The sequence below is a fragment of the Pseudophryne corroboree genome, chromosome 6 (assembly GCF_028390025.1).
Source record: "Pseudophryne corroboree isolate aPseCor3 chromosome 6, aPseCor3.hap2, whole genome shotgun sequence".
Taxonomy (NCBI): Eukaryota; Metazoa; Chordata; class Amphibia; order Anura; family Myobatrachidae; genus Pseudophryne; species Pseudophryne corroboree.
In genome coordinates this window covers 583,818,321-583,830,707 of record NC_086449.1, presented here as the reverse complement: position 1 = coordinate 583,830,707, position 12,387 = coordinate 583,818,321, and the positions used below count along the sequence as shown (strand labels likewise).

General features: G+C 44.8%; 1 protein-coding gene across 7 annotated transcripts in view; it reads right to left on the bottom strand.

Moving 5' to 3' along the window:
- The window catches only part of UNC5A (unc-5 netrin receptor A), a 526,593-nt gene that overhangs the window by 323,710 nt on the left and 190,496 nt on the right, over positions 1-12,387 (bottom strand). For 2 of the 7 annotated variants that reach the window (XM_063927924.1, XM_063927925.1), the window contains exon 2: positions 5,333-5,418. The exons of the other annotated variants lie outside the window; for them this stretch is intronic. In XM_063927924.1, coding sequence (XP_063783994.1) covers positions 5,333-5,357 — 25 coding nt within the window. In that variant the 5' untranslated portion in view covers positions 5,358-5,418. The remainder of the gene's footprint in view (positions 1-5,332; positions 5,419-12,387) is intronic. 7 annotated transcript variants of the gene reach the window in all.

Here is a 12,387-nt window from a genome sequence, read left to right as displayed (position 1 = left end):
TGATGTAACTATATATCACATTGCCTTACATACTACACTAAATTGTTCCACTGTGTACAGAACAGCAAATGTGACAATGTGACTACCCAAATGATCAAACAAATTGGGTGGATTTGAGGGTACACACAGTATGATGGTCTTTGTGATCCGTTGCGGATCGCAACATCGCCTAATATATCATATAGTGTGTACCCAGTTAATACACTGTAGCTATGTATATATAATGACACTGCTCAGTGCCACTTATCTACAGAGGTTTCTGCATAAACTAATTTCTCTCCCTTTAATTATTTGTAATAAATGCTAATACTGCAATACTAGTATTTTTAAAAGGAAGTGCAAGTGGTAGCAGTGTGAAAACAGGAGGGTGCCGGAATTATCAGCCTACAATCCAGCACACCACAACACCAGCTCTGTGATTTCTGCTGGGTGGCAGAGATAACACTAAATAGCAGAGAAGACAAACAAGCATGATCCCTAAAACCGGCCTAGTACGCATAGTGTGGAAAAGAGATGGGGGAGATAAATTCACATACAGTATTTCAGTACCCGCTTGTGCTGGGTGCCCAAGTAACGTGACCTGTATTTAAAGATTATTTTATAAAATTAATGTATATTAATCATTAACCTCTACTAATAGCAATAATATCATATGCTTTGGTATAATATGACACAATCAGGGGTTAAACTATCAAAGATGAATTGTTGTAACATGTGAATTCACTGTGTGCAAGCAATGAAGGGATTGATTTAGCCATACTGACAATTCTCAGCGGACTATCTGTCCTATCTGGACACCCTGTTGTTGTTGTTGTACACCCTGGTGTACTGTGACATGAAGTTTTTTCTACCCCTAGGCATACTGCGTGGCTTCTCCGCCAGCCTGGGAGACAATGCTGATGGCATATCTAGACAGGAGGCAGCAGATGTAAAGTCCCATTGAAGTCACAAAAGGGATAAAGTAATACAGCTGTAATGTCTCATACAGATGTAGCCACGCTCATCGTGGCTACATCTGCGCTAAGCGAGCACTCTAGGCGCAGCATGTACTGGAAATGACCGGAAATGACGACATCCCGGCAGGAGCTGGAACGCACACACAGTGTGTAAGGGGGCTCAAGTGTGTGGCATAACGTGTACAAGGGACACTATTGTGTGGCCCAACATGAATAATGGACAGTACTGAGCAGTGTAATGTGAGCAATGGGCATTACTGTGTGGTGTCATTTGAATTGTGGGTACTATTTCAAATATGGGGGGTGCACCAATCCTTTACTCCGACAGGGGTGCTCGGACCCCTAGATACACCCCTGCATGTTGTGCTGGGATGAGTAGTTTCACAACAGCGAAAAATGGGACTGTCCCAATGAAATAGGGACAGTTGGGAGGTATGTAATGTAAGAGCTGCTGTCATTGGTTGTTTTGTTCTTTGTGCCCCAAACCAAGGGTGGTTAGGAGGAGCCTGGCACTTTTTCTTGACTGCCATCTATTTAAAACAGTCATTCCAGTGCTAAGTAGCACAAGGGGTAGGATTTAATGGGTATGGCGTTTTAATATAGACCTTGTATCTCTTACATAGGGATCTAACAGAGTTGGTTTTAAAAGCCACTCCTTGGGCATCCCACTTGTTCACTAGCACAGCTGCTCTATAGTGGCTTAGTAAAGTCCCTGCAATTTTAAGTTGTTGTCCTACTCCCAGCTCTGCACCAAATATCTCCAGGGCTGAATACTGTCATACAATAGTGTTGTGGTTCACTCCAAAATCATGGTCAACTGCCTAGATTGGGTTGGGTATGGTATCCCGGCATTCAGAATGGTGGTGGGGTGCCAGTGCAACAAAGCCCCTAGTGGGCTCGCTGTGCTCGCCATGCTGCAGGCTCAGTGGCTCGCTGCGTTCGCCACAGGTTCTATATAACTCTATGGATTTCGTGGACACCCACGAGTGGGAATAGTCCCTGTAAGTCAGCATTCCGACTGTCGGCATTTCTAGCATTCAGGATTCCAGCATCAGTTTCCTGAATGCTGGGATCCCGACCGCCGGCAACGTGACTACATCCCCTTAGATTGTCTAACACAGGGGTCATTGTGTCATGGGAGAAGAGTGTTGTGGATATTTTGTGTTGGAAGAGGGATACTGGAGACACCATCTGGTTGCCAACTCTTGGGTGAGATCTCTCTTTTCGCCTTACTGACACTGTTACAATAGTGGCTAAGAAAAACATCTTTACAGATCATCTCCGAGTTTAGTTGCTATGATTAGGGATAATAAAACTTTTTATTTGTCTTCTTTGAATTTTTTTTTTTTAATACAGTCAAGATTTTCTTTACAAAATTACAGAAAATCACCTTTATTATAAATACAAGATCAATCATCTGTAACATACCACACCTGTAATGCAATATTGTTGCCTAGGTCAACCAGTTGTTGTAAAAACAACAACTCCAGCTGTTGTGAAACTACAGGTCCCAGCATGCCCTACCATAGTTTTGCTATTACGGAATGCAATATATTCTTGCTAATGCTTGGCTGCATCTGCTAAATGTTTTCAGGGTGATAAAAAAACAAACCAGTTCCCTTCACAAAGGGGGAGATATTCATAAAACGGTCAGTTGATGTTGAATGTAAGGCGCTTTGTATAAGAGCGGAGATACTGTATGTCTGCATACTTGTGCTTAATGACTGTATTTTCAGTTGCACGTATCTTACTGTAAGTGCAACATTAAATCTATATCTAGATGAGCCTAGAGCAAAGTTGTGACAATCATAATCTTCAATACCAAAACTTGCCCTAGGTTTATGTAGATGCAAACCTCAAATCTTGGAGCCAGGGGCACTAAGAGGTTCGGGCAGGTACAAAATGAAGGAGTGCACCCATACCCACATGGTGTTGTTGGGCACCCTTCACGAAATCTAACATGGCAGCTTTGCTTTCAGCGTATGTATCTCTGTAACACAAAGATGTTTAACTTGCCTCTGCAACCCATCAGTATACTGCACTCACACATTAATACTCCTGAATCAGCTCGGAGAGCTGAATGGACTGCAAATACAGTATATGTGCAACTGTAAGTGCAGATGTAAGTTGTGCACATGCGCAATGCATCAATTTGTTTAATGGCGCATCTTTCCACCACAAAATGCACTGGGTTCATGTTGCAACCCACAATCAGACTCTATTTATCCTGTATACTGGAATTGCAGGGATATCAGGTTTTTTATTTAGTTGATCAAATCCCATAGAAAACAGCTAAATTCAAGTCTGATAAAAAAAAAATCCCTTGGGATTCTGCCGAGATATTAATCAAATCCTAGAATCCGGTCATCCCAGTTATATCGCTGAGTATTCTATTGATTTGAATAAATTCTGGATCAACGCTTCAAAACCATGAGCATTTTTAATGAATTGCTCATGTGTTAAACTGGGAATAACCTTCCTATTGAGGCATAAACTTCTTCATTCACCTCACCAATCCTGTTGCTGGAAGTGCTGTGGCCTAGATCAAGGTTTGATAGATTGCTATATACTTTGAAATATTTGAAACATTGTTTTGAACAGAAATGTCAAACATCCTTCCAGGGTCATTCTGCTGATTGCCAATTACTGCCCTTTACCCCCTGTATTAGTAGAAAAACAACATGGCTGGTGGAAATGTTCTGTTGTCAGCCTGATCCTCTGCAGAGAGAGGACTCTGGTTTAGTTTGCTGAGAATCCCTTTGCCGCAGCATGTGTGGAGGAAAAGCGATTCATTATGATAAGGCACACCAATTTCAATGGGGCTTTTCTATAACATTTTATGAATGTGTTTCTCATTTAAACATACTGTATTGTTAATCAAAGGACTCACTGCTCCCTGTCTTATGCCGTTTGTAGTGATTGTGTAAGGAGGCAGCAGGGTGATCATCATATGGTGAAGTTGAATGCATATATATGAAAAGAGTATGTGTATTTGGCCTATGTAAGCTCTCGTAATTGCCCCATATACCTAATTTCCACAGTCACAGCTTTTTGATGGTTTGTCCTTTTAAGTGTTATTCATCAATGCTCACCAAATGTACTTTATCTCTATATTAAATTCAATTCTCTCTAACAATAGCATCATTGCCTACTTCTTGGACCACCCACTGCGCAGAGGGACCAAGCACAACGTAGGGACATAGCTCCGCATACCCGTGCAGTGGAGACCCTGCATATAATTTCTGGGATCAGCAGAGTGCCTGCAGCAGTGACATCAGCAGGCACCCCAACCCAGTGCAGCCACGTCATTGGTCAGCCCTCATGAAGAGGGAGGCGAGCTATCTTGCAGATACAGTACATGGCTCTGTGGCTATCCTAATAATGACTGGGACACCTCCACATACCCACTGCAAGGTAATAATGCTCCTTTTCGGAATCTAATTATTGTACAGTAGAGAGGCCTGTCTTATGTGAACATATCACATTGGGATTGTAGTGCATCAGTTCTGCCTGAACATCACAGTTAGTATGTGCTTTTGTGCATCTGCCTAGCTACAGAGTCTATTTGGGAATGAAATTTAAAATGTTGGCAACCATGATAATGTACCAGTAAAACAGCCTATTTCATAGGACAGCAGGAAATGAATAAATGCGCCTGAATGCGGAAGCTTCCTGGAAAATGAGATTTGACAAGACCGTGGGCTGGTGATTTTTAGGAGAATGCACTGTGGCAAATGCAGAGATACGTTACTGTAGAGCTGCTGCTTACTAGCTGCGACCATAGTATGTTATCTATCATTCACCACAGTGTTATTGCCCTCTGCTTGCTCCGACACTTCATGATCTAGTAGACATATTGATTCTAGCGTAAGGGAAATGTGTAGTGTTTCAGCAAAACCAATCACTAACCACACACCACCAGTGACAAACGGCTATTAGAGCACTTGTGTTGGGACCTCGCATTGCTACAGCCATTCCCTGCCTGGTGGTGAGGAAGAAAGAAATCACAGAGGAGCTTGTCAGCAGTCCAGGCGCTGGGGCCAATTAGCCCTCACCCACTTTAATTACCCTATGTCCAAATAATTAACTTCTTGTTTATTTCATTTAACAAAACGGATCTTTTGCTAGTAATGATTTCTTGTCTTTGTTTTTATTCATTATCTCCCTGGCCTGAGTTTCAGGGGCATTATTTCTCTTTAATGAGGTGGAGAAGAAGGGAAAGTGAACGAGAGGAAGAGCACAGCAAGGTACAGGAGGCGTTGTGGGCAGTGGGAGTTTGCAGGATAAATAAGCGTGGTGTGAAATATGATTATCAAAGGTGCTTAAAACTGTTTGTGTATAGAAGAAGTATTAATATTGTGGGCTACACAGCTAACCCAATGATATATTATTTATTTTCATTTCTTTTCAGCTTCTGATTCCAATTTCTTGTACGAAGGATTACTTGTTCCCATCAAATGCCCTGTATTTTGGAGAAAAACATGTTCCATTAGCTAATAATCGGATTTTGCTTCCTTACATCATTTTAACTATCCTCTATTATAGCACACAGAGCATTGTTCTCTGAGGAATCAAATACACTTGCAATGAAAAGGTCCTGGAAGAATGTATCAGGCCAGAGGCATCACTAGGGAGGGGCAGGGGGTGTGAACTAAACCCAGGTGTCACCTTTCCAGGGAGTGGCACCTCAGTGAATTGTAGCCGGGTGCTGCACTGTGACATTCTTGTACAGCGCCCAGCTCCTGGCACTGCGGAGGAGCAGGCAGTGCAGGCGGAGGGGGCAGCCCAGCATCTCTGCTGGGCATTTCCCGGAGTGATGTAATCAGTTGAGGGGTCTTCCTATGTGTCCATGACCCTGGATAGAGGTAAATGGGGACATCCCACAAGGCCACACCCCCTTCATGCTAGGCCAGGTGGACTCAAAGAGTCTATTAGATGCACCGGGTGTCACAGACTCCGATCCTGCCACTGTATCAGGACTTTATGTCCTTCTTCTTTTTTTTTATTGTCTCTAAAGTGATTTTTTTTTAGCATGATGATTATAATTCAATAGACTTATTGACACTAATACAAATATGATTGCATTGATCTGAACCTGTTTGTGGCAATAAGACTTTAATATTTACGGGAACATATCAAAAATCGCATACAAGGACAGTGGCTCCGAAAAGAGCTCGTTACTGTTACGGGATAGCATTTTTGGTCACTTTCCTTCTATAACAAAACACTGCAGTGCTGCTGTATATGCGTGGTCTGCCTGCCCACATGTACGACAGCAATTGCCAGACAGGGTTCCTGAGGAACCAGCTCCTGGTCATTTTTAGGGAATGTAGCTCATAGGCTAACACCATCTTCAGATACAATGCTAAATAATTTCTTACTTACAAGTGACATAATACTTGATGACAATATAACAATAATTGATTACGTATTTAGACCTTTTGCTAAAAAATATCAAATATACAAGGAAGTGTTCAAGTGCGCAACCTTCCTGAGGAAACTGGATGTTTAAAAAACAGCGAAATGCGTTAAGCCAATTCCACTCTCTTTGTCTGAATCTTATTCCACTCTCCATCATCCCTCTGGACTCCTGTTACCTATACTGGCAACGTTTGGACACTTGCTCCACCATTGGACCAACACTGCAGCAGTTCATCTGGTTTTCTTCAGCTGCCTATGGAACAATCCTAGGCTGAGTCATCTACAAGGGATCATTGCATACCAACATCCGGTAAAATATACTGTGTCACGATCCGGGTATCTGGACGCCATTTCTTACCCATCAGATGCCTCCTAAGGCTGGCTCAGCGCTCCAGGACCGGATTCCATCTGTTATCCTGATGTGTACATTCCTGTATCCTCTCCTGTCACTCTGGGACGCTGTCACAGTAAACGCCATATTACACCTGGCATGGCGTCTCCCGCGGCCTCCGCCGCCGTCCCTGAACTTCTGCATGCAGAGTGTCTGAGTGGCGATTACGTCAGCCGCGGCCTCCGCTGCGTCCGCGTGGTTGGATGTGCATCTGTCAGCCTGGCGCCTCCTGTCTCCGGTGGCCGGCGCCGCCATTACTGTTTTCATTACCACATGGATTACAAACCAAACTTCCCTCCAAGTGTCTGCATGGGCGCAGCCATCTTGGATTCTGTCAGCTGATCATTTCCACCAATCTGTTCTCAGTATTGATAATCTGCATAATTGCCTAGCCAATCCCTTCCTTGCTGCAGGTATAAATACACTGTGCCTGAGCAAGGAAGGCGTCAGTGCTTTGGTTGTCAAACCTAGTTCCTGTTTGTCTCTCTCCTGTGATTGTCTTCCAGGTTCCAGCTCCTGTCTCAAGACTTCCACCATAGAGACCCGCACCAGCATTCCACCTGCGGTGTAGCCTGACTCTCCAATCCATTGTGGATTCATCTGTTTCCAGCTACAACATTACCTGCTTCCAGCTCAGCTTCCAGCAGAGTACAGCTTCCCTTAAAGGGCCGGTGTCCTTTCTACACTTTACCACTCTCCACCGGTATTATTATTTCTCCGCTCTCAAGTTCTACATTTCAGTTCATATTTCATCGCTCCCAAGTTCATTTGTTATTTAACTGGTTCCAGCCAGTATCCACTCCGTGCTAACAACAGTCTGGTTCCAGCCAGTATCCACAGCAGCTGTTTTATCTTCAGCAACCCAGCTTTTCCTGGAACACCAGCTGGCACAATCCTGGGTTATCTCCATTGCTACAGTCGGGCCTGGTAAGGACTTTCCATCTAGAAGATCATAAGAACTATCTCACACTACCAGTGCCCTGTGGCTCCTGCCATCCTGTAGTACCCAGGAACTGTATTTATTCTTTGCTGACTTTTACGTTTTCTTTTACTGCTGCTGTGTTGCGGAGTTGTCATAATAAACATCATTGACTTTTATCCAAGTTGTCGTGGTCACGCCTTCGGGCAGTTATTATTCATGTTACTTACATGTCCAGGGGTCTGATACAACCTCCCAGGTTCCGGTACATCTCAGCCCCTACAACTGAGGCTGCCTCCCGTCAGCTCAGGCCCTCAGTTGTGACATACTGCATACACAGTGACTGTATTGAACTGGAGAATGCCCTAGCCCAGTTGTTGGAACTATCCACAAGAATATATGAGTGGACCTCTAATTAGGAGCTAACAAAGAGAGGTGGCTATAATGACACAAATGACCTTTTTATTCATTGTATGTGAATTTTCAACATAATTTTATTACTGTTTTTTTCTATTCATACATTACATACAATAAATTGTGTTTATTCTTTGCAAAACAAACTGTCCAAATTGTTAAAAATTTATTTTACAGCCAGCGCTGGTACATCTATTATTTTCTTTTGCTAGGAAACTCATCAGGTCACAGTGTCGTTTCTAGCGGCGGACGAGCCGTGCAACTGCATGGGGCGCCCGCTGCAGCACTTTTCCTGTCCCTGAGTCTGCCCCCCATCATTGTACTCCACTCGGGGGGCGAAGTTTCGCGGCATGACGCGTTTACATCGTGACATCACGACGCAAATGCGTCATGTCGCAAAACTCCACCCCTGCTGTGGAGTACTATGGCGGGGAGGAGTGGAAGCAGGAGAGGTGGCGGGTCTGGAGCTGGCGGGCTGTGGGTCTGGCGCCGGCACACACCCCTAACAACGAGCATTACATTACACATTACATTACACAATAATTATTGCAGCTCTTCTACTGAAATTTAGGAGCAGTCCGTTTTGATGAAATGGTACTGGGAGTTCCTATAAGATGCCGGCTTTGGGAGCCACAGACAGGCTCAGTCCTATTTCATCAAAACGGACTCCTCCTAAATTTCACTAGAAGAGCTGAAATAATTATTTATTCACCACATATAGTGCTCCTTTCATTAACTCTTATACATTACACACCCCTGGCAATGACATTACCCCTAGCAACAAGCATTACACATTCCTGGCAATGGGTATTACCCCTGGCAACTAGCATGACACACCCCTGGTAATGGGTATTACCCCTGGCAATGAGCACTACACACCCCTGGCAACGACATTACCCCTGGCAATGAGAATTACACACTCCTGGCAACTAGCATTACACACCCCTGTCAACGAGCATGACACTTGTCCCTGAGCATGAAACCCCTGGCAATGACCATGGATCCCAGAGCATGAAATCCCTGGCAGCGATCAAGACACCCAGCCCATGAAACACCTGGCAATGAGCATGACACCCAGTGCATGAAACCCCTGGCAACGAGCATGACACCCAGCGTGTGAAACCCTTGGCAATGAGCAGGTAATTTAAAAGTAATTAGAAGCTTTACTGTAGGGCATAATGTATCACTGGCATTGCTGTGTGTGGCATATGGTGGCAGGCACCCTGCACCATATTATACCATACATCATATATGGTGAAATTGTTTTTCTTACTTGTGGTGGCCAAGGTCTGTTGATGCAGGGTCAAAAACTGCGGTGTAAGGTAGTCTTTTCCTGTGAGGTCACCCACATTTTAGTGACACCACGCCCATTTAGCAAGACCACGCCCCTCGACGGGGCACGCAAGATTAAACAATTTATGTCGGGGGGGGGGGTTACATTTTTAAATCTCGCACCAGGGGCCAAATTGTCTAGAAACAGGCCTGGGTGGCATAATTAACTCATTGGAGTCCACCCTGTGAGAGAGCGTCATCATGAAAATAAGAGAACATTTAAATTAGAGTAATATTTCTTGAATTAGCTTCAGTCAGGTGGAATATAAGAATATTTCAAAGACCTAAACTGTACCCCAAAAAACTTCTATCGATGAGAAATGGTCCAGATATTGAACAACTGTGAATATGCCTTTAACAGGCCATCCCCCAAAACTAGGGGGTATATTTACTAAAGTGTAGGTATACAAAAGTTGATATGTTGCCCATAGCAACCAATCAGATACTATTTATCATTTATCTAGCACATTCTACCCTGCAGTGACTACCTGACCACTGGACGTCTCATCCACCCTCCAACAACATGGGCCTCCATGCTGACTCCATGGACTACCTTTAGCACTGGTAATTTTGGGACTCTCTATGTAGTATGTACTTCCTGCCTGCCCCCACCAGACCAGGCTGACATGGAACGGCTTTCTCCATCAGTCAACATGTTATTCCACCACAGACTGTGCCTGAACTGCATCATTGTGTGCTGTACCATGTACTGTATGCTATGGGTGGGTATCCACTGAAGTGCATCCTTTGAGGGCAGGATGTACTTCACGTAGATCTATTCATACAAGGTATATCATACTGCCACACACGTGTCTGTTTTCCCATGTATTCTGTGGGTACTTGTCTCCCACAGTGTAACCTTCATAGTGCACCCAATATGGGTGCCTCACTTGATACATTTGTGGATGGGTGGAAAAATAAATAGACCTGACTGTAAGGGTAAGATATTACTATGATAGTTAGGATGCTGCAATCACCCCACTTTGGGTCATCTCTTCTAGGAGTAACCTATTCCACCCAGGGTAATCTTATGCAGTGCTCCCAAGATGGCTGCCTCAACTGGTACCTTTCATAGGTGGCAGTGGCGGAACTAGCGAGCGGTGGGCCTGGGTGCGACAAAATGCTTTGGCCCCCTACCATCCAAGTCCACCCCCTCACCTCTGGAGAGGATCTGGTGAGGGAGACCTGCTCAGGGCCAGAGAAATGGATACCTAGCAACAGTGCCGTACTAGACATTTTAGCACTGTGTGCAAGAAACGGCATTGGAGCCCCACCCCTACATGCAAAACAGGGGAAGTGCGCGCCGTGGGCGCGCGCAAAAAATATAGGTGCGTGGCTTCATGGGGAAGTGGTGTGGCCACAAAATAATACCAATTCATATAACGGTGCACAGTAGTCTCCATTATTCAAATTATGCCGCACAGTAGCACCACTACACCAGGTAGAGCCCCTTTTACACCTTATGGCGGACAGATTCCCCTTTTTACACATTAAGGCAGACAGCGTCCCCTTTTTACATATTAAGGCAGACAGTGTCCCCCTTTTTACATATTAAGGCAGACAGCATCCCCTTTTTACACATTAAGGCAGACAGTGTCCCCCTTTTTACACATTACGGCAGACAGCGTCCCCCTTTTTTCTAGAGATGAGCGGGTTCGGTTCGTCGAGATCCGAACCCCCCCTAACTTCACGTATTTTACACGGGTCCGAGGCAGCCTTGGATCTTCCCGCCTTGCTCGGTTAATCCGAACGAGGCCGAACGTCATCATCCTGCTGTCGGATTCTCGTGAGATTCGTATTGCATATAAAGAGCCGCGCGTCGCTGCCATTTTCACTCGTGCATTGGAGATTGAACGTAGAGGATGTGGCTACGTTCTTTCCCTGAAAAGCTCCATATCTGTGCTCAGTGTGCTGAAAATATCTGTGCTCAGTGTGCTGCATTGTGGGGACCACCAGTATATAATAGTAGTACAGTACAGTAGGCCATTGCTGTATCTTGCAGCTCCGTGTCAGACTCAGTTCTAGACAGTATCTTGATCAGTGTTCAATATCTGCTGCATTATTGTGTGACCAGTATACTATATAGTAGTACAGTGCAGCATTTTGGTGACCACCGGTATAGAACAGTACAGTAGGCCATTGCTGTATCTTGCAGCTCCGTGTCACTTCAAGTATCCATTCCATATCTGTGCTGCAATGTTGTGAGCAGTATATATAGTAGTACAGTGCCATCCTGTCTGACACTGCAGTGCCACTCCTAGATGGGCCAGGTGTTTGTGCCGGCCAATTGGGTCGCTTAGCTTAGTCATCCAGCGACCTCGGTGCAAATTTTAGGACTAAAAATAATATTGTGAGGTGTGAGGTGTTCAGAATAGACTGAAAATGAGTGTAAATTATGGTTATTGAGGTTAATAATACTATAGGATCAAAATTACCCCCAAATTCTATGATTTAAGCTGTTTTTGAGGGTTTTTAAAAAAAAAAAAACCCCAACTGAATCCAAAACACACCCGAATCTGACAAAAAATTTTAAGGGAGGTTTTGCCAGGGATGCGCTTCCCAGCATTCACAGCGGCGGAGGGCAGGCTATGGTGAAGCAGAGAGACAGCAGCAGTAGCGCCTCTACCAATTACACAGCGCTGCTGCACCTCCTTCCTCCACCTCCCTCCTCCTCCTTCTCCCCCGTGCCGCTGCGCTCTTCTCCTCTCCTTGACGGGCGGCTGTGTGCTGCGGGCGGCGGTTGCCCGCAGCACACAGCGGCATGTAATGAGTCAGCTTGACTCATTACATGCTTTGGGCCCCTGGACAGTGTCGGGCCCCGGTGCAAGGCACTGCCTGCACTGGCGGTAGTTACGCCCCTGGTAGGTGGTATATACAACCCGTGGAAGTTATCACCCAACTCTACATTATGCTTATTGTACTCTCTAGGTTTCTGTTATTTTTAATTATTTCTG